General features: G+C 39.4%; 1 protein-coding gene across 1 annotated transcript in view; it reads left to right on the top strand.

Moving 5' to 3' along the window:
* Positions 1 to 25,359, top strand: part of DICER1 (dicer 1, ribonuclease III) — a 39,409-nt gene that overhangs the window by 5,589 nt on the left and 8,461 nt on the right. Inside the window, 16 exon segments of the mRNA XM_057733580.1 lie at positions 49 to 217; positions 1,476 to 1,948; positions 7,615 to 7,747; positions 8,997 to 9,239; positions 9,837 to 9,991; positions 12,809 to 12,941; positions 13,601 to 13,676; positions 14,327 to 14,466; positions 16,182 to 16,361; positions 16,592 to 16,805; positions 17,011 to 17,164; positions 18,150 to 18,332; positions 18,608 to 18,713; positions 19,133 to 19,308; positions 20,328 to 21,108; positions 24,028 to 24,183. Of these exon segments, the coding sequence (XP_057589563.1) occupies positions 49 to 217; positions 1,476 to 1,948; positions 7,615 to 7,747; positions 8,997 to 9,239; positions 9,837 to 9,991; positions 12,809 to 12,941; positions 13,601 to 13,676; positions 14,327 to 14,466; positions 16,182 to 16,361; positions 16,592 to 16,805; positions 17,011 to 17,164; positions 18,150 to 18,332; positions 18,608 to 18,713; positions 19,133 to 19,308; positions 20,328 to 21,108; positions 24,028 to 24,183 (3,472 nt within the window).

The raw sequence follows: 25,359 nt of genomic DNA, 5'->3' as shown, positions 1-25,359 counted from the left end.
TGTAGTGAATTTGTTGTGTATTGACAACATTTGTTTCTGGTGTTAAAGGTATACTTCTCAGCCGTGTGAGATTGTGGTAGACTGTGGACCATTTACTGACAGAAGTGGGCTTTATGAAAGACTGCTGATGGAATTAGAAGAAGCACTTAATTTTATCAATGACTGTAACATATCTGTACATTCAAAAGAAAGAGATTCTACTTTAATTTCTAAACAGGTAAGCATATACAAAGTAAGTATAGGGAGTATAATAAAAGCATAAAGAATTTTTAATATTGAAATGAATATTCTTCTAATAAGGCTGTTTTATATACATTTTAGTTTATCTTCTTATCTCTTTGGACATTTTTCTTTGAATGTATCACATTGGGTTGAATTTACTATTACCTGACGGACATTTATATTATTAAGTATAGGCCTCCCTGGTTTAAGGACATGTCATGATTCAGCATAGGAAATGAGTCCAGTTTTTTTTTTTTTTCCCCCTTGGGCCAGTGAATTAGTTCCTGATCAAACACTTGGGTTAACAGAATTCTTCTGTTTCTTTGTATGTAACTGGGTATGAGCTCATCATCCCTGAGTAGTGCAGCTTTGAGGACAGTGGTCCTCAAGGTGTGGACCCTAGATGAGCAGCGTCAGCTTCCCTCTGGGGCTTTTTAAGACATGCAGATGATAAGCCCCACCTGCTGAATCTGAAGCTCTGGGGGTAGAGTCCAGCTGTCTGAGATTTGACAAGCCCTTCAGTTATCCTGATGCCATTAAAACTTGAGAACCATCATCCCAGGACTTTGCAGCCAGTTGTGAATGTTAACACTGTACTGAATCTAAGTCTTAATTCTCTCCTGCTGATTTTTTTCTGGAGCAGCAGTGCCCAGACTGTGCTCAGCACTTGTCTTCTCATTAAGTCCATGTTCAACCCAGTATGTCTTACTTGACTGCAGAACTGGCAGTTCCTCAGTTATAGCCTCAATATGGATTTACATTCCACGCTGAGCTGGGGTTGTAAGATGTGGCACTCTGGGCATAGATAAAGTTCAAGGAAAATTGTCTTGCTCTTCTTTGGTACCTAAAATAAAATGACATACTCTGCTGCACATGCATGTACGTATATATGTATATTCTGCTACATAGTTCCTTGCATGTTTACCGTAAATGATTGTTGTACTTCTAACTAATCACAGTTCTAAAATTGCTTTATTAACCATATACAATTGCATCTTTTAATTTCTCTCATTCAGTTATTTTCACTGGGGAAAACAAAAGGATGGTTCTGGGCACATATATGAAAAAGTAGAGCTTGCGAAGATTGCTGGCCCCTCCCCCTCCCCTTGGGGAATTAACCTCAGTGTTTATATTAGTGGGGTAAATTTATTTTGAAGGGGCAGACGGAAGACAGCTTAAATCTCAGTTAAACTCCATCTGAAACTACTACATGATTGTTGTTTCGCATTTGGGTTTTTTACATTTTTTTGTAGATACTCTCAGACTGTCGTGCGGTATTGGTAGTTCTGGGACCCTGGTGTGCCGATAAAGTAGCTGGAATGATGGTAAGAGAGCTACAGAAATATATCAAACATGAGCAAGAGGAGCTGCACAGGAAATTTCTATTGTTTACAGACACTTTCCTAAGGAAAATCCACGCGCTGTGTGAAGAGCACTTCTCACCTGCCTCACTTGACCTGAGATTTGTAACTCCTAAAGTCACAAGGCTGCTTGAAATCTTACGTAAATATAAACCCTATGAGCGACAGCAGTTTGAAAGCGTTGAGTGGTATAATAACAGGAATCAGGATGATTACGTGTCTTGGAGCGATTCTGAGGAGGATGAGGAGGATGAAGAAACTGAAGGAAAAGAAAAGCCAGAGGCACATTTTCCTTCTCCGTTTACCAATATCCTGTGCGGAATTATTTTTGTGGAAAGAAGATATACTGCAGTTGTCTTAAACAGGTAAGTCTCTGAGATTGATGTGTTTTCCGTGGTGGAACAGGCAGCTTTTCGTTTTGTGAAGCGATACGTTGTGATAGCTTTGGGAGCTGGCAGAAGGCTTATGTAGGCACCATCATCACAGCTCCTGGGTGATGCTGTACTGGGATCGACGGGGCGTGTATGTATGCAATAGCCTTCCCCAAAGGCGGGCTTGGATATGACTGAGGTTTCTTTTTTTCCCCTAAAGGATGCTAATCTTTTCTAATACGTCTGCAATAGAGCGTAAGTAGAGAAGAATTAGGTTACATTAAAGCAGAGCGTTCCTTGTTTCGTATTCAGTTGTTAGATTCAGTTCAGACCTTTATTAACCTGTGACCGTGATGTGTTAGGCACTGTGCTGCGCATTTCCACACCGAGCTTTCTCCTTCAGGTGATCTTAGGATGAAATGTATCAGGGTGTTACTGTGGCTGATTTTTCTGTTAGCTTTTTTCCTTAACAGATGTCGATTCAGGTTTGTGTGTTTGCGTGAAAAGTTTATAACAACTGGATTTGAAATTTGGATTGGTTCATAGACTACATATGAAAATTTTCTGAATCAGAAGAGAATAAGAATGTTAGGGAGGACGTCATAGCATATCGGCCGATTGGATGGCCACTTCCTGCCCTGCCCCCTTCCTCAGCAGAGGTGTGTTCTTCCTGAGTACAGACCCGGCCAAGGAGCTGCACGTCACATCTGTGTCACGTGGTCACGTAATATGTGGTTCTTTTGACTTGTGGATAGATGCTGTATTATTTATAAGGGCCAAAAAGGGTCCTTATTTTGCACTTCAGTCTACTTTTCTACAAGATCCATTAATTGGCCAGAGTTGATCCCTAAGAGCCTTTTCTGCAAGTATTGATCTCTGAGGAGAAATTAAGCTTTGTTTCCTGAGGTAATTTGGGATTTTTTTTTTTAAACTGCTTCTGACTGTTTTGGGGCCTTGAGAACTCACTTGAGTAAGGAGAAATTGGGCTCTGGGGTAGTCATCTGGCGGTTTTCAGTCTGGTAATTTTCATAGTCATTGGGCCTGATCCTCATGATGAATGCGAGGTAAAATAACTTTGTGTAGGGAATTACACTGGGATCAGAAGTTTAAGGTTGGGAAGGGACTTCACTGACTGTCTAATCCAACTCACTCACTTTTATAAGGAAAAGGCCTCAGGAGGAAAAGTGATTTGCTCTGAGTTAAATTGCCAGTCAGTGGCAGAGACAATTCTAGAATCCTGATATTCTGCCTCCTAGTTTCCAGGTTATTGTATAATCATAATGCCCTTGGGTATGACAGAACGCTAAAAACCAGTGCTTTACAGTGGGAAGACTGTCAGGAGACAGTCCGTGGAGTTCGTGGCTGTTTGGGTTATTTCTGAGAATGGGGGAAGGCATTTCGGGGGTCAGAAAAGTTTAATATTGGCACAGTTTCAAGCCGAGTTACAGACGTACTCCCTGCTCCCATACAGGATGGTTTAAGAATTAAATAATTTTTGGGGGGCTTGGAGAGAGGAAGTGGGGGTTCATTTTCTTCCTTTCCCCTCTTTCCTTCATGTATTTTTAAGTATAGGGATGTGCCAGTTTTCACTGCAGGAATGTCAGCCTGAAAAGGTTTATCAAAAATCAGTGTTACTTAGAGGACTGGGAGGGGGAGGATGGGGGGGGCTCGAGGGAGGGTGGGGGGGGAGTCGAGGGAGGGAGGGAATACGGGGATATGTGTATAAAAACAGATGATTGAACTTTGTGTACCCCTCCCAAGAAAATAATAAATAAATAAAATTAAAAAAAAAAACCTATGTCCTATGGCTATCAGAATTGATGCTATATTAGCTAAGCAAAGAAAAATTAAAAATAAAAGGTTTGTTCAAAGCCATAAAAAAAAAAATCAATGTTAGTTCCTATTGACTTTGAGGGTCAGATTAATTGTGATCAACTTTCATAAAATGTGGCTGGAATTTAGTGTTGGATGATGAATCAGGAGGGGTTTGAGGGTTGACTTTATGGGCAGCTAATTAAATATACAATAGAGGTCTTGTTCCAGTAAGCTTTTTAATAAGCTTAGAAGAACTTCCTGAAATCCAGATTCTTTCTTTCCATCAATTTAATGGGAGGAAAAACCCTTCTTCAGTGAACAGTTTCATGGGAGTACAAGCTATTGTAATACACGGGCAGTTTTCTACTCTCCTGATTAAAAAATAAACCACAGCTATTTCTATATATAATGTAGTGTGTGTACCTTCTTCTGTTTATAGTTTCTCTTTTGCCTTATGTATTTAGGGCTCTGTCGTTTATAATTTACCTTTATATATTTTTTAAAATTTCAGAACACTCCATGAGGGAAGAAGGTAGATGTTTTTACCATATCATAGATGAGGAAAATAACACTCAGTTTGTGACCTCCCAAAATAATGCAGCTATCGAGTGGCAAAAAGTGGCTTCCACTCTCTAAGTCACTGTAGTACTTCAGCAATTTTCCCATTAGTGTCCTCTTTTTTAATCCCAGGTGTACCAGAGTTCATTTAGTTGCTGTATTTGCCTAATCTCCTTTGGTCTGCTACGGCTTATTGTTCTTTTGTTTTTGATGACCTTGACAGTTCTGAGGAGTACTGGTCAGGTATTTTGTAGAATGCCTCTCAGTTTGAATTTGTCTGATGTTCATCTCAGGATGAGACTGGGTTTTAGGATTTGGAAGAATACTACAGATGTGAAGTGCCCTTCTCGTCACTTTATCTTGGGGGGATTCGTGCTGTCAACACAGAACATCGCTGGTGATGTTAAACTTCATCATGTGATTATGATTGTGTTTGCCAGTGCTCTGCACTGTAAAGTGATTATTTTTCTCTTTTCTTACTTAATTCTTTGGAAGAAGCAAATCTAGTTTATCCTCAGTGGGTAGGGATTCAGCTTCATTCCTGGAGAGGGGCTTATTGATGTGTGTTACTGAAATTCTTTTGTAAGGAAAGCATGTCTCTTTTATTCTGTTTATCTGTTTATATGTGTTGAATCATGTTCTTTTGTCATCATGAACTCGTGTTTATTTTCTACTTTGGTTATAATCTGATACTAGGGTTTTTTTTTAATACAAGTTGTTTTTACCCTGGGCCATCGGGGGTTCTTTGAGGTTAGCTCCTGTGTCCCTTTGACACGTCCTCATCCTTTCATTTTTTTGAACACTTCTTTACTTTCTGGTACTACAAGATGTTCTGGGCTCGTCTTATATTTTCCTTGCTTCAGCCGTAGAGTCAGCCATTTCTCCAAGGAGCCCTGGTTCCTTTTATTTCTACTCACTTTTTAGGTGTATATTTTGTGCCAGATATTTAACTTTTTAAGGCTAAATGATAATAATACCTCCCTCTCTTACTGGGTTGTTAATAAGAGACACTGTATGTAAAAACGGCAGTATTACCACCTGACGTTGTACACACACACACACACACACACACAGACACAATGTGATCTGTGGGCCTGTGCCAGCTGTGGTGAATGAAGGAGGGTAAGCATAAGCTCTTAGTTTTAAGAGTAAGTTCTGTCTGCTGAATGGAATACAGTTATATTCATAAACTTAATTTTTTATGTCTGCTGAATATTATACAATTGGCTATTGAATTTTTATGCTTTTAAAGTTACATTTTCTTAGTCAATTTTCATGGAGTTTTACAAAAATATTGGTTTTAGGTGAGTTTGAAATTAGGGAAAAAATAATCAGTTTTTTGCTGTAGATTGAGAAGCTCTGTGCACTAAAGAACAGCATTCTCTATCAGATAGCTTGCTTGTGGAACAACTCACATAAACTCAGTATAAAATTGAAAGAAATACGGCTCTGTGCTAGCAATTCTGTGGTACCGTGAAATCTCTAGGCAGTGTGTGTTACTCAGTTACAAGCGCCCTGACAACCAGTAGACCTTGTTTTGTTTCTCTGGAAGCCCGTAGTTTTGTCTGTAGGGATTCTTTAAATTTATCAGATGATAAGAGAAATTTTTCCTCTTTAAGCATTATCCGCATAGGTATGTAGAATTTAATTATTGTTTACAAGAGATTTTGTTTATTAATGTACACATTGTTCTGTTCCCTGTGGTACTGATGAGAGTCTCATTAAGGAGAAATAAGTTTACTCTTAGTGCTTCCAATTCTCAGCTAGTTGAAGTCTACCAGATTTATTTTTTAGTCAAGTTAAAATACATTCTTTAATTAGGAGTAACTTGAAATGCATTTTTTAACCTCTTTTATGTCCAAATTGATATTTATTTACATAAATTGGAATTTGGAAGTACATATCATTTCCAAGATATTTAATTTCATATTTTAGATTTTGGGGCATGCCATTTGCATATAGCACTGCTTTCTGTTACTGACATCATAAGTTTATGATAACTAAAGAAATCTTGGAACATATTAAAGACATTTCTGATTTTGAACATTTTAAGTGCTTGAACTATAGAGCAGACTCTCAAACTAACTTAGACACACAAGTGTTTTACTGATTTGGAGGCAGGAAGATATTCTAGATGGCCACTCAAGGTCTCTTCCAGGGCTTTGATATTAGGCTGTTTCATGTACTTATTGAAAAAAAAAAAGAATGGTTTGACTTAAAAATGCAATTTTCTATTAGGAATTTATACTATGTTGTGTGACTTCAGAAGAGCCATATGGAATCACTTAGGTCAGGTGTGGAACCATTTATCCTATGTGCTGAGTTTTTGAATGTGGATATTTCCAAAATAGCTGTAATAGCAACATTAACTGTTAACCTTCTGCACCCATGTAACATGAGCCCGTCCTGTAGCTCTTTTCAATTTCTTAGCCATGGGCCCGCTTTAGGGGACAAGCATTCTGGGTTAATACAGAGGAGCAGCCCGGAAGGGGGATGAGCTCAGGAGTCTGTTTTCTTCGCTGACAGGATGGGATGGGAACAGGAACTCTCTTGGCCTTGCAGTGCCGAAGCTCAGTGGTCTTTTATGCAGAGCTGTGGTCAGTGGCCTGCCCGGGGACATGAAATGTTGGGGATGGAGATGCTTGTCAGTGGATGGGGGCGTTCCTTTCCCTAGAGCCCTCCTTCCAGTGGTACAGGGTACTGGGGTAAAGCTAAAGGAAATAACGTGCTTCTTTTCACGTGCAGCTGGAACTCTTACTACCTGCAGAGGAGAATGAAGTTTACTTTGAGATATTTGGTACTTTCTGCATAAGCTTGGCCATGAAGACAAGGGCATGACCGTTGCTGCAAGTTGTGTGTGTGCTGAGGGAAGTGCGTAGAGAGAGAATGTGTGTGTGTGGCTTTTTCATTATAAGTCTTGGCCTAAAGCCAAGATACATGAGGAATCCATGTTTCTCTCTGCCTAGCGCTATCCCCTCCTGGGCCACATTTCTATGAAGGTCATCACTGCCAAATTAGACAGTTTGAGGGACTGTGACCATCCCGTTCATCAGTATAAATCAGCCCCGTATTTGGTGTTATAAGTACTTGGTGCACGGATTGACACAGAGAAGAGTGGCAGTGATTCCTCTTTAAGCTAGTTGAAAAAAAAATACCAAGGCTGTTCTGTTAGGTATGTCAGCAAAAAACTACATGAATTTCTATTTTAAGGGAGACCTTATAAACAAATGTTTAAGTTTTTTTTCCCTCAGCAGTGCTTAACTTCCAAATATATGTAATTTTCTTAGATTGATAAAGGAAGCTGGCAAACAGGATCCAGAGCTGGCTTACATCAGCAGCAATTTTATAACTGGACATGGCATTGGAAAGAACCAACCTCGCAACAAGCAGATGGAAGCCGAATTCAGAAAACAGGAAGAGGTAACCAAAGTTAAAATAATCGTACAGTAACAATTTTCAGAACATATACAAACCCTGCCCATAGGAACTCCCTTTCTTTATAGTTCCTCTGCATTTCTTTGTAATACAGTGTACTCTTTAGTATAGAGACTCGCCATCTCCTGTGAGGTAGCTGTATGGTGATTCATATGTTCAGAATTTGAATAGCTGTCTGGTAAATCAATTTCATGTCTTAATTGCCATCAACTGTTTTGCTTTCCTTTGCTGGGCTGGTGGCACACAGCTACATTTCATTTTAGAAAAAGGAAGCTTGTTTAAACTTAAATCCTGTTGACGCCATGTGACTCTGAAGCAACAACCTGAAATTTTTTCCTAGAAAGTGTTTTGTTTTCTATTTAAAGTCCTGCCTTGGTTGAAGACTTTAAAAATAACAATGTATTTTAAAGATCTTGGTTTAATTTTTTTCATGCTTTTTAAGATTTTGGTATAGGAAACAGCATGGTAAAGGTGCTAAAACTTAATATAGTGTTCCAGCTTGCAAATAAAAGCTTCTTATTTAAAACTTGTTTTTAACTTAAAAGTAGCAGACTAATTCATGTTGAAGTCATTTTCTACGTGATAGCTCTTTGATAATATTCCAAGTTTGGGGAGTCCAGTAGCCAGAGTCTGACAGATCAGTCTAAAGCTAGCTTCCTTTCATATTTAATTTATTCTGGATTGGGAAACGATGTTACCGTAAATCTAGTATGAAAAAATTTTTTACTTAAAAATGAAAATCATTTCTGATCCCTTAAATGTCCCAAGATGCCAAAAAATAAGTAATGCTTTGCTTGTAATTTTTAATTCCAAGTGACCTAGGAATTTTAGTGAAAGAGTTTTGACATCTCTGGAGGGATGTTGGCACAGGCTCACAGCCCTAAGATCCCATTATGGAGGCTCAGAATAGCAACAGGACTGCAGAAGTGGATTCATTTGGTCACTTTGGTGGTTATTAAAGAAGCCAGTGCCTTCAGCCTGTCCATGGGTGCTTCTGTAAAGTAGAAAGGCACTTTGATTTTGCAAGTCACACTCAGTTGAAAATGTCATTAAATCAGTTTCTTTACCCATGTGTTTATGCATCTTGAGTTTTGTGTGATTGTTATCATCTTTAGCCTGGTCTGGATTAAGTGTGCTCACAGTATTGTCAGAAATGACAGCTGTCCCTTAATTGACTACATTGTTTTCTTTGGAAAATTTCTTAGAATTGCTTTCCTTGGTGGATTTTTTTCAGGTACTTAGGAAATTTCGAGCACACGAAACCAACCTGCTTATTGCAACAAGTATTGTGGAAGAGGGTGTTGACATACCAAAATGCAACTTGGTGGTTCGTTTTGATCTGCCCACAGAGTATCGATCCTATGTTCAATCTAAGGGAAGAGCGAGGGCACCGATCTCTAATTATGTAATGTTAGCAGATACAGACAAAATAAAAAGTTTCGAAGGAGACCTTAAAACATACAAAGCTATTGAAAAGGTAAGATTTATATGTTATCTTTAAGTTGTTTTTATGTCTATAGAAATAGATAAAAACAGTTGTATCTTCAGAGAATAGTCTCAGCAGAGGTGTGCAGTGTATACACTGTTAGAAAGTTGAGAGTAATTACACAGAGTCAGCAGTATTTTGTAATGAAATAGCAGTGAAAATGGTCATATGGGTTATTGGGGTGGAAGGCTGGAAAATGTACTGTTCATGTGAACAATGTAGTAACAGTTGATTGACTTACGGAGTGATTTGAGAGTGATGACATAGCCCCTGAATTCATGAAAGACTGGGGATCCCATGTATCTGTGAGGGAGTGTGTGTGTGTGTGTGTGTGTGTGTGTGTGTGTGTGTAGGCAGGTAGGTAGGTACAGTATCTCGTAAACCCTGTTACCTGTATAGGGAACATCACATGATCGGCGCTGGGAAGGATGCATTGGGAGAAATTTTCAGCAGCAGGCAACTCTGGGGTATTGAAGTGTGTTTAGGAGACATGTTTCACGTCGAGAGCTTTTTCTGTAGGTACAGAGGCAGACAACTAATGGCAGAAAAAGCATTTGTTCTCATAAATTCTGTTTTTAAAATGTTCAGATCTTGAGAAACAAATGTTCCAAGTCAGTTGATACTGGTGAGACTGACATTGAGCCCGTTGTGGATGATGACGATGTCTTCCCACCGTATGTGTTGAGGCCCGATGATGGTGGTCCACGAGTCACAATCAACACGGCCATTGGACACATCAATAGGTAGGCATCAGATCATCTGTGTGGAGAACCTGTGAGAATGGCCAGATTTAAGTCTAAACCTATAAGTATTGTGTTGTTTACCTTTTGCAGACAATCACCAATCTTTCCATTTATGGCCTGTGATACTTTGATGAGAGAAAGAAAAGAAGTTGCTTGTTTTGTGTCATGAATGTTTGTGGATGTTGAGTTTTCCATTAGCAATAATGGAAGATTATGATAAATAAACTTTTTCTTTTTTGGTGTATGTTCTGTTTTACTTTGTCCTAAGTTGGTAAATACATTTCTAAGAACTAAGAAAAGCAGATACATAGTTAGATTATGTATCAGGATAAATTCATGCAGGGGCAAAATAAAGGAGCAGAGAACATAAGATTGTTTTTTTAACTTTTACTTTGAAACAATTTTCAGCTTTAAAATGTTGCAAGAATACTACAAAGAACTCCCACATACCTTTCGCCCACAGAGACCCATTCAGGTTTCAGGAGAATGTTCTTTGGAGGGAAAGGGCCCTGTCCCGGGTGGTGGGTTGTGCCTGTTTTCCTCCTCTCTCTAGTCTCCTCCAACCTGGAGCCTTTCTTCAGTCTTTCCTTGACTTTAGTGACCTTGAAACTTTGGAAGATGACAGGACAGTCATTTTGTGGTCTGTCTCTCAACTTGGGTTTATTGATATTTTCTCATGATTAGACCCAGGTTATGTGTTTTTGGCCCGCATGTCACAGCAGTGATGCTGCGTTCCTTTCGTTCTGTCTCACCGGGTCACTCAGTGCTGATTTGTGCTCTTATTATGGTGGTGACTTGGATCGCTTACGCAAGGTCTGCCAGCTTTCTCTACTGTAAAGGTGCCTTTCCCCACTAATTAGTGAATATTTCATGGGGAGATATTTGAGATATATGAAATTTATTCCTCTTCCCAATTTCACCCATCAGCATAAGTGCTCATTGATATTTCTTGCCTGAATTATTTCTTATTTCTGTAATGTCTGCAAAATGGTGATTTTCTGATTCCGTTATTCTTTCTGCATTTATTAGTTGTCATTTTACTATGAGGGAGAGCTTTCTCTTCTCTCTGTTTATTTGTTCTTTTACTATGAGGGAGAGCTTTCTCGTCTCTCTGTTTATTCCTTTTATTTTTTTATCCAGTGTGAACTAACGGGCTTCTGTTTTATTCAGTCATTGATAGTCTTTTACTGTTATTTCTTATTTATTTTGATGTTAAGATTGTGTGAGATTTGGCTAGTGGGGGCCCCTTCAGTCTACCTTCTATGTCTTTTAAATTTTAAAATTTAAAAAATTTTATTTATTGGCTGTGTTGGGTCTTCGTTGCTGCACACGGGCTTTCTCTAGTTGCTGTGAGTGGGGGCTGCTCTTCATTGTGGTGTGCGGGCTCCTCGTTGTAGTGGCTTCTTGTTGCAGACCACGGGCTCTAGGCGCATGGGCTTCAATAGTTGTGGCACATGGATTCAGTAGTTGTGGTTCATGGGCTCTAGAGCACAGGCTCAATAGTTGTGGCTCACGGGCTTAGTTGCTTCGTGGCATGTGGAATCTTCCCAGAACAGGGCTTGAAGCCTGTCCCCTGCATTGGCAGGCGGATTCTTAACCACTGCACCACCTAAGAAGTCCTCTATGTCTTTTTAACACGTCATCATTATTGTTAGAACATTTCTGTATTTTCTGGCACACTAAGATGTTCTAGACTCATATTTTCCATGCCCCAAGCTAGATATTGGCTATTCCTCCAAAAGGTCCTGGTTCCATTTAGTAGAGATTGAGTTGTGTTTAGAAACCAAGATCTGCGCACCAGGTGTGTTTGTTGCCTCTGGAGTATTACTGCTACCAGGCTGTTTAGTAGATGGAGCCAGAAAATATGTTTGTGCTTATTCACATAATGTTTATATTTTTTTCTGTATAGGACTGCCTATCTGTTGTTAGCTCCATTTTTAGTGTGACACCAGAGGGTTTATTATAGCTTTCCTCTTTCCATCTTCTTGGCTTTTTTAATAGTGAGAAATCTAATTCCCATTGTCCTCAAAATGATTAATGTTCAGTCTCCGTGTATACAGCCGTCTGCCTCCTCTACAGGGCTGCTGCCACCGCGTTTAGGTGCCCTCATTGCGCAGGGCCTGATCTGGCAGGGTGGCTGTCCATTCCACGGCCCTCCTTGTATGCATCCTGGCCCACTGGGTGGGCTTCCTGTCCCAGCACCCTTGGTCCCCAGAGCCCTCCTGACTTGGGCCCCAGAGCCCTTGAGAGTAGCTTCTTGCCCTGGTTGCAGTGCTCTCCTTGTGCTGCTGCTGGGCCGTCGCCTTATTCTGCTGCCCTCCTTTGTGAGGACACTGGGCCCGCTTCTGATGCCTTCCTTGCACAGGCCCCAGTAGTTGTTGGCAAATGTAAGATCTGTAAGGAGTAAACACTGGCAGTTTGTTCCCTTAACGGATTCTGAGCAATACTTTCTGCACTGTCCATTCACAGCACTAGACATATATGGCTATTTATTTTCAAATTTCAATTTTAATGAAAATTAAATAAAGTAAAAAATTTAGTTCCTTAGCTGCCCTTGCCACATTTCACGTGTTCGGTGACTTCCTTGTCAGGGCAGATAGAACGCATCATCGCAGAGTTCCATTATATATATGAATGTCCTGTTCCATCTTACTGAAAGTTTGAAGCAGTGAAGCTCAGACTTCGCATGCGAATACCAATCCAGTAGAGGGGAAGAGGGGTGTAAAAAATCAAACTTTAGAATGTGAACATCAGTACAGATTTTTTCCTCTGTTTCTCAGTTGTAGACTTAGCATCAGAATTTCTTTTTCTTCACAGATACTGTGCTAGATTACCAAGTGATCCATTTACTCACCTGGCTCCTAAATGTAGAACCCGAGAGTTGCCTGATGGTACATTTTATTCAACTCTTTATCTGCCAATTAACTCACCTCTTCGAGCCTCCATTGTTGTAAGTTTAGAAAAAGAAATGATTGTGCCTTAAATTATGTCCTTAATTTGTTTTCAGCTTCTCTAAGGCTATGCACGTTATAGGTAAATATGGCTTTAAATCTACTTTAAAAAGTAAATTTATAAATCTCTTTTGTAGTCAGTTACATGTTCACATCTTCAGTAGACTATATAATTCATAGACTCTCAGAGTTAGGCTAGATGACCTCTGAAGTTTCCTCTAAGATCTTACTACTAGAAACATTTCTGGCAGAATCATTCATCTGTGGCGTGGATACTTACAGTGTCACAGAATTCATTAAATGTAGTTGGGCTGCTCTAGTTATTTTGTTGTTGACTTGAAAATCTGCCTTTGTGTCACCGCTTTCCTTGGTCTCAATACTGATATATTAAATTCTTACTGAAATTTGAATTCATCAAAATTGTAAAATCTTAGTTATAACTTATGTAGATTTTACTAGGCAGGATTTTTAAAGATGGCTTTTCAAATATGCAGATTAGGATTTTTTAAAACTTGCTGACATTTTTCAAAATGAAGAACTTTGTTCTGGTACATTTCAACTTTAAAGATATCGGGGTAGAGATTTCACGTGTGTTTTATGTGCTAATGATAATACAGCTGTATGCATATACAATGGACACCTTTTCTGTTACTCTCAGGGTCCCCCCATGAGCTGTATACGATTGGCCGAAAGAGTCGTAGCTCTCATTTGCTGTGAAAAACTGCACAAAATTGGTAAGAGTGTTTGAAAAGCACATGTAAATAAAAGTAGATTTAAAAACATTGTGAAACAAAAGCATATCAAGGGTTTTATAGGTCTGAGGATTTTTCGGGCTGTGGACTTGTTGCTCTTGGTGTGCTTTGGTGAAGATAGATGTACGTATGATGTAATGTGAAGATCCTGTAAGATGGAGGAGCTTTTTTACACAGCTTAACAGCTGTAATTTACTTGCTCCCATTTTCTGACCCCTTTTAAATATATAAATACATAAAGGTCTTCTAGTAGCTGTCCAATCATGAACATTTGTGTTTTTGTGTTTTAATGTATCAGTCTCTCAAATTAGTCTGTATTAGTATACGAATTAAAACTTTTTTTTTAATGGGAAAACTTGTTTTCCGGTGGCATTTGTAAAGTGATATGTACTATTTTCCTGTTCACGTGTTTTTATTTTTGAGTCTTAGAACAGAATTTATAATGCTGATAATATTGAGTATGAATGTGTACTTTATCCCATCTGAGTACTTTTGTATCATTAAAAGCACAGATGTGTTAGTTTTCATGACTTTCCCAGCTGCTTCCTGACATAGTCCTGTTCTGGGTTATTCACTGGTTAGTTAGAGGGACAAAGTCAGGATTGTTCGTCAGCTCTCTTTAAATTTCTTAGGTGAACTGGACGACCATTTGATGCCAGTTGGGAAAGAGACTGTTAAGTACGAAGAAGAGCTTGATTTACATGACGAAGAAGAGACCAGTGTTCCAGGAAGACCAGGCTCCACAAAACGAAGGCAGTGCTACCCAAAAGCCGTTAGTATCGGTTAGAGCCGAATGGAAGTCTAGCCTTTCTGACTACTTCTTGCTGTGTCAAGTCCAGATTCCTTTGCTTGGTTTCCCAAACCCTTGTAATTTAGGCTGCTCTGTGGATCTCAGCTCGTTTCCCTCCTTCATGCACAGCTTCTCTCAGATCAGCTCCTTAATTGTCACGTGTGCACTGTGTGCTCTTTCTCACCTCAGACATTGCTTTCATTTTTCATCTCAAAAGGATTCTTGGACTCACTTATCAGATTCTATTCAGAATGAGTTAATTTCATTTAAAGAGGTGTGCTTTGGTTCATTCACTTTAGTGGCAAGGTTCTTGCTTTATGTTTGGGGCTAAGACATAAAGGGTGTGTGTGATAAAACAGGCAAGTGCCTGTCCAGGATGAGGGGCACACCAGCCAGTGCGGGCACGACTGTTTGTCAGGAGTTAGCATGTAGCCTGACTGGAGTCAGAATCAGTGTTTTCAGCGTATTGTGTTCAGCTGAATCTGTGGCCTTTTAGCTGTAACCATACTGGGCTGAAGTACTTATTTAAAAAATATTATAAAAATATTTTTTATATATTTTTATAAAAACCTTATAAAAACCCAAAACAAAAGCAAAAATTTGCTGTGTGCTTTCCTCTTAGCCTAAATGTATGATTCTTTTGGGTTTTTTTCCGCAGTTTTATTGAGTTTTTACTTTTTTAAAAAATTTGCACGCAGCTAAGCATTTTCAAGATTCCAAATCATGTCAGGTCTTCAACTATTACGAATTAAGTTATCCAGTTTTCTGAAATGCTTGTTTCCTCATATCCATGGTTCCTACTTGACGTTTACCCTAGAGACTACTGGACTAGTTTCATATGACAGATGTTATCACTAACAAGTGTTTTGAGAAGCTTAGTATTACTTTGTATCCTGTTTAATTAATAGGTGCATTCTGTGTTAGCTGATAGTCTGTTAACTATAATTATCCCATAGCCAGCATTTCTGTACCTTTTAACTGTGGATGTAATTATTGATGTTATTGAGCCTCAGAAACTGCAAGGCTGTTGGGTGGGGTGGTATGAACATTGAAAGTTTAGAAACAATCTTAGTTTAAGTCATGGTTTGCTCCTTCAATGAGATAGTCATTAAAAATGCCACTGATTTATATTGACCCTGAAAGATATTCTCATTGTAGTAAATGGAGATAAAAATCAGGTTATGATACAGTCTTTGTTTTGTGATTCCATGTGTAATGAAAATATGTATACATATACATTTATATACATTTGTTCTGGAATGTATACGTTTATTCCAGAAAAAGTCTGGAAGATGATACAGTATATCACAGTGTTAATAAAGGTTATCTTTGAGTTTCAGAATTACATGGGGTTTTAAAAAATTTGGCTACCTTTATTTTCTGGTATTCTACAGTGAGTAAAGACTGAGAAACCAAGAAAGAAAAGAGTTTGTTCTCTAGTCAGAAGAAATAGATCAAATGAATAGTATTGTGTTAAATGACCCTAGTGTTTGATGGTTTTATATAATTTTGCAGACCCAGGAGTGCTGACTCTCCAGTGAGGTTAAGTAATTACGAGGTCTCCTGCCTTGGATATTTTCTTAGTTTTGTCTCATCAGCTTTTAGTAAAGGCAGGAATAAATTTGTTTTCTTGCCAACATCTGGAAAAGAGGTTAATACACTTGTGCTTGGTGCTTAATTTTTCTTTCCAATACCAGATTCCAGAATGCTTGAGGGATAGCTACCCCAAGCCCGATCAGCCTTGTTACCTGTATGTGATAGGAATGGTTCTAACGACACCTTTACCTGATGAACTCAACTTCAGGAGGCGGAAGCTCTATCCCCCTGAGGACACCACAAGATGCTTTGGAATACTGACAGCCAAACCTATACCTCAGGTAGACGTTTCATAATCGTGGTTTATGTTGAACTGTCTGGTTTTCTTAAAAAAGGAAAAGCTACTTTAAAAGTAACTATCTTTTGTTACCTCAGAATGTTAATATTTTACAATTGAGGTGTCTCTTCTGTTGCCCTGATACAAAGCACCATTCCTCTTCTGAAGTTAAATATTTGTCGTGGGTGAAATACCTGCTAACCTCGGGGGTGCTTTCTTTTTCTTTTTGCTAAGATTCCGCACTTTCCTGTGTACACACGCTCTGGAGAGGTTACCATATCAATTGAGTTGAAGAAGTCTGGTTTCACGTTATCTCTACAAATGCTTGAGTTGATTACAAGACTTCACCAGTATATATTCTCACATATTCTTCGGCTTGAAAAACCTGCACTCGAATTTAAACCCACAGACGCTGACTCAGCATACTGTGTTCTACCTCTTAATGTTGGTAAGAGGAGCGGACCCAGACGCGAAGGGGTTTCTGTGTGCTAGCTGAGAAAGCAAGTGCTGCTTAACTGTGAGCTTGTTGTGTATACACTGCAGAAATATCTTTGATGTCTCTGAATTAGACACATGTAATGAATATATAGCTTGAGTAAGGATCTTACCTGTATTGTATTTTAACAAGCTAAAGGGTCTTTTTCTTCCCTAAGTTAATGACTCCAGCACTTTGGACATTGACTTTAAGTTCATGGAAGATATTGAGAAATCTGAAGCTCGCATAGGCATTCCCAATACAAAGTATTCAAAAGAAACTCCCTTTGTTTTTAAATTAGAAGATTACCAAGATGCAGTTATCATTCCAAGGTAAGATTTTAAGTGGAAAGCAAAGTGGTGGTGATACTTCGTTTCAGAAGATTCCCTTGTTCACATAGGGAATGTAAGTGGGCTGTGACTTTGGCATTGATGTGACTCTCAGTAATAGAAAATTTAGTTGTCTCTTCATGGTGGGCCTGTTCTCTCCAGTTTACTTACTTAAAAAACAAAACCTAAAACCCTGTTGGTGAAGGGATTTCAGTTTGTGAAGGTCACATCATCTAAATTATGTTGCTAGGCTTTCTTCATAAAACCTTCATCCTTTTAATCCCCAGAGTCTTAAAGAATTTGGTTGTAAGTACTAGTTTATTAAAATTGTTAAAAGGCATAATGTTATTAAGTGCAATGAAAATAGTAAATTACTATGCTTTGTTTCTCATTTTGTAAAATTTAAGGGGTGAAGTTTTTGAGCAATAAAACTAAATATTACACTTTTTACAGAATTAAAGTAGCGGCTGCAATTCAGTCTTTGGCTTCTGTTTTTGTTTTTTTCTTTTTTCTTTTTGTACTTCAAGGCCATATTTTAAATGTTAGCTAACACCAGCCTATCACTATCATAAATGGTGCAGTAATACATTTTTGTGGCAAGTGTCTTTCATGTTTAGTGCAGTAATATACAAGTATTTACTTGGTTGTTTGGATATTGAAAGTTTTCTATACTGTTTATACTGATGAAATTAAGAGATATTTAAAGATGCCATTTAGCTTTCATGTGTTATCAAAGTTTAAATATTTAGAAGAAGGACAGTAGAAAAATAGGGGAGAATGGGCGGTTTTTACTTGGTATAAATATAGTTCTCATCTTAAATCCACTTGAAATGTATTATTTAGAATTAAAGTTTCATTAATGTTATTTATTTGTAACCTTTTGAACTCTTACTTTAAAATCATAATTTGCATTTCCATATTAAAAGCAGTTGTGTTTTGAGAAAATTTGATTTAAACCAGAAAGTCACTGATCGTTTTTCTTTTTCAGATATCGCAATTTTGATCAGCCTCATCGATTTTATGTAGCTGATGTGTACACTGATCTTACCCCCCTGAGTAAATTTCCTTCCCCTGAGTATGAAACTTTTGCAGAATATTATAAAACAAAGTATAACCTTGACCTGACCAATCTAAACCAGCCGCTGCTGGATGTGGACCACACATCTTCAAGGTAAGGAGCTTTTGAGGTGACGCTTTGCTGTTACTTGCGGCATGATCTCTCGAGGTCAGTAGGCAGGTGTGGAGGTTCATGTCCCCACAGCTCACCTATGGAGGCTCTTGAGCTCGGGAGGTCCTTTGCACACAGAGTCGCCCAGAGTATGGCTCAGGGGTCTTCAGTTTAAATGAGCTCTTCTGGTGGCTTGTAGGCACACCGAAGTTGTAGAACCACTGTGTGAGTGTACTTGTTTTTGTCTGTTTGATAAAATTATTTTGAAATTTTTATAGACTTAATCTTTTGACACCTCGCCATTTGAATCAGAAGGGGAAAGCTCTTCCTTTAAGCAGTGCTGAAAAGAGGAAAGCCAAGTGGGAAAGTCTGCAGAATAAACAGGTAGTGAGTTAATTGTTATTAGCATAACTTAATGTTGCGAAAGAGAAGTTTGAATATTTTATGTTGAGTGAATTGAGTGGCTTGTGAGTTTTTTGAAGTTGCCCAACCCTTAGGTTTTATTTTGCTTTAATTAATATGGTGTATTGACTTCATTTGAGTGTCTTTTTGTAAATGTGAGAGCTTTGGCTTTTATACTTGGTCCACTGAAAATCATCCTTATAAATCCAAGGATGATACCATTTTCCTTAAGGGATTATTTTTAAAAATGTTTTTAAAAATAAGATTTTGCAAATGTTTGTGATTTTTATCTTTATTCGTTAGTGAAATTGGTCTTAAGTTTTATTTTTTATTCTCTTGTGTGTTTGTTTTATATTTATCTTCGCACATTTATGTTTATCCACATTTTTGCTTACTCAAAGATACTGGTTCCAGAACTCTGTGCTATACATCCAATTCCAGCATCACTGTGGAGAAAAGCAGTTTGTCTCCCCAGCATACTTTATCGCCTTCACTGCCTTTTGACTGCAGAGGAGCTAAGAGCCCAGACAGCCAGCGATGCTGGTGTGGGGGTCAGATCGCTTCCCCTGGATTTTAGGTATGCCTGTGCTGTGGGCCAGAAACAACACAGCTCGTGAAATCCTATTTGCAAAAGAACAGAATTAAGTTCACATTTTAATTTTATTGTAGAATAATTTTTAAAAGATTAGAAAGAAAATGTGGATGCCTATTTAATACATGAAATAAGTACATCGTTTGACTCCTAAGTGAAAATATGTATATCGGTCATTGGGTCTGATGTTCTTGGCAAGTTCCTGAGGGAGAGGAGAGCCTAAGGTCAAAAACAGTCATTCCCCCTTCAGTGACTGCAGTTAAAGTGAAAATGAAAGCAGTTGTTGGTCACTGTGCTGACATTTTAAGACTTCCTCTTTTATAAAATCAAATATATATTAAAGAGCAGTTGGCTCAGTGTGTTCTATGTCTTCATTATTTTCTTCTCATTAGTCAAGTCTCTGCAATCTAAGGAAATTGTTGGTTTAACCACTCAGATTTATTTTGGTTTTGCAATTGGCAAGACCAAGATGGTTCAGAAGTCGAGGAACTTTGTAATAGTGATGGTCACGGTGACGTTTATTGAGCACTTGCTGCAGTATTAAACTGGGTTAAGTGCTCTAGCTCATGTTTGATCATTTCATCATTCGGACAGTCCTGTGAGGTAGGAATTGTTAGTTCCTCTCCCAGGAGTGGAAGCTAAGGTACAGAGACGTTAAGTAAATTGCCTGAAGTTACCCAGCTAGTTACCTGGCTGGCCCAGTCCCAGCCCACACAGTGTGTGGCTCCAGCTCCTGTAAGCTGACTCCAGGCTTCATGAGCCGAGCCCCACACGGTGCTGTGGGGCTGGGAATAAACCCGTGCAGAGAACCACATCCCGCTTCGTGGTGTACATTGTGCAGAATTCTGACAGTGTTGATTTCTGCCTTGGAAACTTACTTCTCTTCTAAGGTAGGAATATATTTATAGGGATCTTTATTTATTTAACTTTTACTCAAATTGCCCTTGCTCTAAGCCTAGCCTTTTTGAAGGATCTGATGAAAAGTTATAAAAATGTCTTTGCAGATACCCTAACTTAGACTTCGGGTGGAAAAAATCTATCGACAGCAAATCTTTCATCTCAATTGCTAACTCCTCTTCAGCTGAAAATGAGAATTACTGTAAGCACAGCACAATTGTCGTCCCTGAAAATGCTGCACATCAAGGTGCTAATAGAACCGCCTCTCTAGAAAATCATGACCAAATGTCTGTGAACTGCAGAACGTTGTTCAGCGAGTCACCTGGTAAGCTCCAAATTGAAGTTTCAGCAGATCTTACGGCAATTAATGGTCTTTCTTACAATAAAAATCTTGCCAATGGCAGTTACGATTTAGCTAACAGAGACTTTTGCCAAGGAAACCATCTGAATGACTACAAGCAGGAAATACCTGTACAACCAGCTACCTCATATCCCATTCAGAATCTATACAATTATGAGAACCAGCCCAAGCCCAGCGATGAATGTACTCTACTGAGTAATAAATACCTTGATGGAAATGCTAACAAATCTACCTCAGATGGAAGTCCCACGATGGTTGCCGTGCCTGGTACTGCAGAGACTGGTAAGGCGCTCATGGACAGGACGGCTTCTGAGCAGAGCCCTTCTGGGTACTCCTCGAGGACGCTTGGCCCAAACCCTGGACTTATTCTTCAGGCTTTGACCCTTTCAAACGCTAGTGATGGATTTAACCTGGAGCGGCTCGAAATGCTTGGCGACTCCTTTCTAAAGCATGCCATCACCACGTATCTCTTTTGCACTTATCCCGATGCTCACGAGGGCCGCCTTTCCTACATGAGAAGCAAAAAGGTAAGCGATTGTCCTTCAATTTGAGCAGTCAGAGGAATTATTCAGCATGCCTAGAAGTGGTTTCGCGCATTGGATGATTTCCGAGGGTGAGGAAAGTGTTGCGGCAGGGATTGCTACGCCCGGCAGGGCGGCTCGAGCTTCCAGTGTACCCGCCCGGGAGTGACGCTCATTTAGTGCAGAATTAAGATTCAGGGAAGAAAAGTAGCGAAGATCAGTATTTAAATGATGATAAAAGAGGTGACACGAGGCACCATGTACCTGCTTGATAAATAACACACAAAGCTGCTAAGCGCTCAGAAGGAAGGAGTGATCACTTGTGATCAGGGGAGGCGTTAATGGAAGAGGTGCGTTTATAGTGTGTAAACCGGGAACAGATGGGGAGGTGTCAGCACTCGGTGAATAAACCCCGGCAGCCATCAGAAGTGTGGAAATGCCCGAGAAAAGCCTTAAAAAGGCGGGTGGGCTGCAACTGTGTTATGGAGGACCTTCAGTGCTGGCTAAAGGGTAAGCACTATTTTCAATGAGGTGCATGTTGAGGGCACTTTTTTGTGTAAGGGGCTACAGATATTAATAAAGTGGTAGTTTTAAATGGTCAGTCTGGTAGCAGAATGTGGCGTGAGTTGAAAAGTAAAACCTAACCACGCTGAGTGATCATTTGGGCCTTTGAAGAAGTCTAAGCTTAAGCAGAAATTGAGACAGATGTAGAGTTCTGGCAGCGAGGAAAGCACTGAGGGGAGTGAGATTTCAGAGGAAGTAAGAATTTCAGCCGACACTTACAAGTACTTACTATAGACACTACTCTTGTCACCTTCATCTAGTAATTACCTAATTTAATTGTGGCGCACGGCCTTAGTTGCTCCGCGGCATGTGGGATCTTCCCGGAGCAGGGATCGAACCCACGTCCCCTGCACTGGCAGGCGGATTCTTAACCACTGCACCACCAGGGAAGCCCAGTAATTACCTAATTTAATTCTGTAAACTTTTATTTATTTTATTTTTTTATAATTGTGTATGCTTTTATTATCCCCATTTTATAGCTGAGGATACTGAGGCAGGAGAGATTAACTTGTTCAAGTTAACATGGCAAGCACGAGGCACCACCTGCACAGTCTGTCTGGGTTTAGAGACCGTGCTCTTAACCATTACACTGGCCCCCCTCCAGTGTTCTCAGTAACACTCGGCACCGCACTGAGTTCTCTGCAGATCTTCTTTATTCAGTCTTCTCAGTGTGCCCCTGAAAGGTAGATGACATGTCCCCATTTTGCAGATGAGAAAACTCTTGCCTAGGGAGTTCCACTGGCTCATGCAGGTCATCCAGTAGTCAGGGATGGTCAGGAGTGTGGCTGAGGCTGGAGCCCAGAGCCTGCTGCACTCTGCTGCCTCCTGAAAGAGAGGGCAGTGCCGCACTAGGGACGATAGCCGCTGGGGTGGTGACGGGGCTGGTGCTGAGGAAGACAGACGTGTGGGAGTCAGAGTTAGGGTTAGAGTTTTTAGACCTCATGGACCAGGAAGTGGTGTGTTCGGTGCAATGTTCAGGTAATTATGAATTTAGGACTTAGATGCAGTCTGGGGGAGTAGCCTTCATGAGAGTGATAATTGAGAACAACTGAGTTTTCCCAGGGGTGGTTGCAGGAAGAGAATATCAGAGACAGCGTACTCTTACGTAAGAAAGAAATTATTTTCCTTTTCGAAAGTTCATCCATCCGCCTGCTGGGAAAGCTCTGACTCCTTATTTGCTGCAGCGATCACTGTCACTCTTGCAGCATGGTGGGCAAGGCCCTTTCAGTGTGCCCACGCCCCGACGTGTCCTGGCCAGGGTGCTGCCCTGGCTGTTCTTCATGGGACCCACTCTCACACCTGCTGTCACCCCTCCTCTGCTGCTTGCCCCGTTTCTAGGGGCTGAACTCTGCCCGTCCCACCTTGTGCCTCACATGAGTCCGTACTGAGCTCTTTTCTTCCTTTTCCATCCTGCTGACCATTTCTGCTGACTTTGAACGTGATTTCCATCCCTTTCAAGTGTCCGTCACACTTTACCCTCTTGTTGGCATCCGTGATGCTGTGGTCCCGTGGTGTGGAAAGGGAAGCCAGCATGTAGATATTGTGGGAAAGCGCTTCGTCTCAGAGTGAGCGTCGTGGGGGGCTCTCCGCCCAGCCTGCAGGCTCCAGGGCCCATTCCCCTGTCTCGCTGCCGACCAACGCTTCTCCTACGTGGGTGCTTGCTCAGCAGTATTGAGTGATGTGGAGAAAGGGCTCAGGAAGTACTTAAAAAGGAACCCAGTTTTTAGAAATTGAAAATGAAATTGACCGTTCTAGACCTTGGTTTCCAAGTAAAAACTAGATAGAAATATAGATCTGAATAAATTAAAGAGGAGATGGAGGTCTTAGGAAAAACACCAGAGGGTAGACTGTAAAGCTGTTTTATTGATGACAATAAACGTGGGATTTTTCTGTATTACCTTTTGAGCTATTTTAAAATGGTTGAACAAAATATCTTGAGATGCCATCCAAAACAAAGGAATGATATTTGAGAAAGCATTGCAGTCGAAATCATATTTATAGCTTAGGTTCTAGGAACATAAAATTATTTAAGCTCAGTTCAGTGCCAGTTTTCACTGTGTAGCTAGAGTTTATGCTATTTCCTTCTTTTATTTCATTGAGAATATTGTGCCATCTTGGATTTACACAGATTTGCATTCTTTTCCGATAGTCCCAATTAGTAGTTTGGATTTTATGTCATCAGATTATATGTGAATTTAATATTTCCTATAGTGAATAGGTAGAAAAACTGTACAATCTGTATAATTGATGACCAGTTGTGGAATATGAAGACTATTTAGCTAAAATTTATGTTCATGCCTTATATGAATTTCAGCAGTGATCCTTTATGGATAAGTGTCTTATAAATTTTTTCTGCTAAAGGTCAGCAACTGTAATCTGTATCGGCTTGGAAAAAAGAAGGGACTGCCCAGCCGCATGGTGGTGTCAATATTTGATCCCCCTGTGAATTGGCTTCCTCCTGGTTATGTGGTAAATCAAGACAAAAGTAACACAGAGAAATGGGAAAAAGATGAAATGGTAAGTTTTTGGTAACTGGATGGATTTATTTTTTGGCCAGGGGCAGAATCTTGTTTGTTAATTTTTTTGTTTCTTTTCCCTGATGTGTTTATGATAGAGTAGAAATTCAGTATATTGAAATAATTCCTTTAAACAGACGTCTTTTCATTGAATTTAGAAGTGTTGCAATTTTGATAGAGAACAATTTCTGTTGTCTTCCTTTTCCAAAGGCAAAGAGTATCTGATGTTGTGACTCAAAAAAAAAGAAAAAACAAAACTGTAACATTTCACTTTAATGTTATATATTACGATTTATTGTAGATCCTTAGCTCTGTTCAGTGAAATGCCTTTTCAGTGACCTGTTATCTCCAATCTGTCTGTGAAATAATTTCAGTAAAATCTTGCTTTTGCAACTCAGGGCTTTCTCAGGACTATTGCTCCTCTTGTGAACTTAAGAAAAATACATAAAAGTTGTAGCTTTCTGGAAATAGTTTAAATATTGCCAGTGACTTTTAAGTCTCCAAACATTAGCTGCAGCTGCTTCATTTTGTCTTGTCTCGAGGGCCACCAGGGGGCGCCTCGGAGGGCCTGGGAGCCGAGAGCTGTGGAAGTAGTCTGTCCAGTGCGGTTGGCTGGGAGGCCATCTCGCAGGCAGTTTCATTTTTCAGACACTTATTTTGCGTTAATGATAAACTGGCTCCTTGTTACTTCATTTCTACTTAAGGCCAACAATGAGAATACTGTTTATTTCACAGATTATATTTTCTAAATATATGTTTTTTTTCTTGTATCTTCTCTCTGATATGTATATCATAGATAATCTGTTTTAAGTATTTCCAGGTAGCATGCTCTGTGACTTTGTTTTGATTTTTACCTGTTTATTGAGTATATTTTTAACTCGTGCAGTATTTGACTTACTATAGATATTGAAACTTATCTGGAAAAGCATTAAGAGAATATTTTAATGCAAGTTGGGTTAGAAAAACTTTATTTGTTATTAATTTAGAAATAGATAGAACCTTAGAGGAAAATATGTAAGATTTTGAGAACTTTAGAGAAAATATTGCTTTTCTGTGAGAAACATTGCAATAACACTTATCCTGCCTTATAAATACTATTTCATAGTATATCCTTGGTGCTTTAAAAACAGTTTTAGCATAAAGGTGACGTTAGCATATCCTTTTAATTAATTTTTTT

Source organism: Hippopotamus amphibius, chromosome 4, assembly GCF_030028045.1.
Source record: "Hippopotamus amphibius kiboko isolate mHipAmp2 chromosome 4, mHipAmp2.hap2, whole genome shotgun sequence".
NCBI lineage: Eukaryota > Metazoa > Chordata > Mammalia > Artiodactyla > Hippopotamidae > Hippopotamus > Hippopotamus amphibius.
This window is presented reverse-complemented; position numbering and strand designations above follow the sequence as displayed.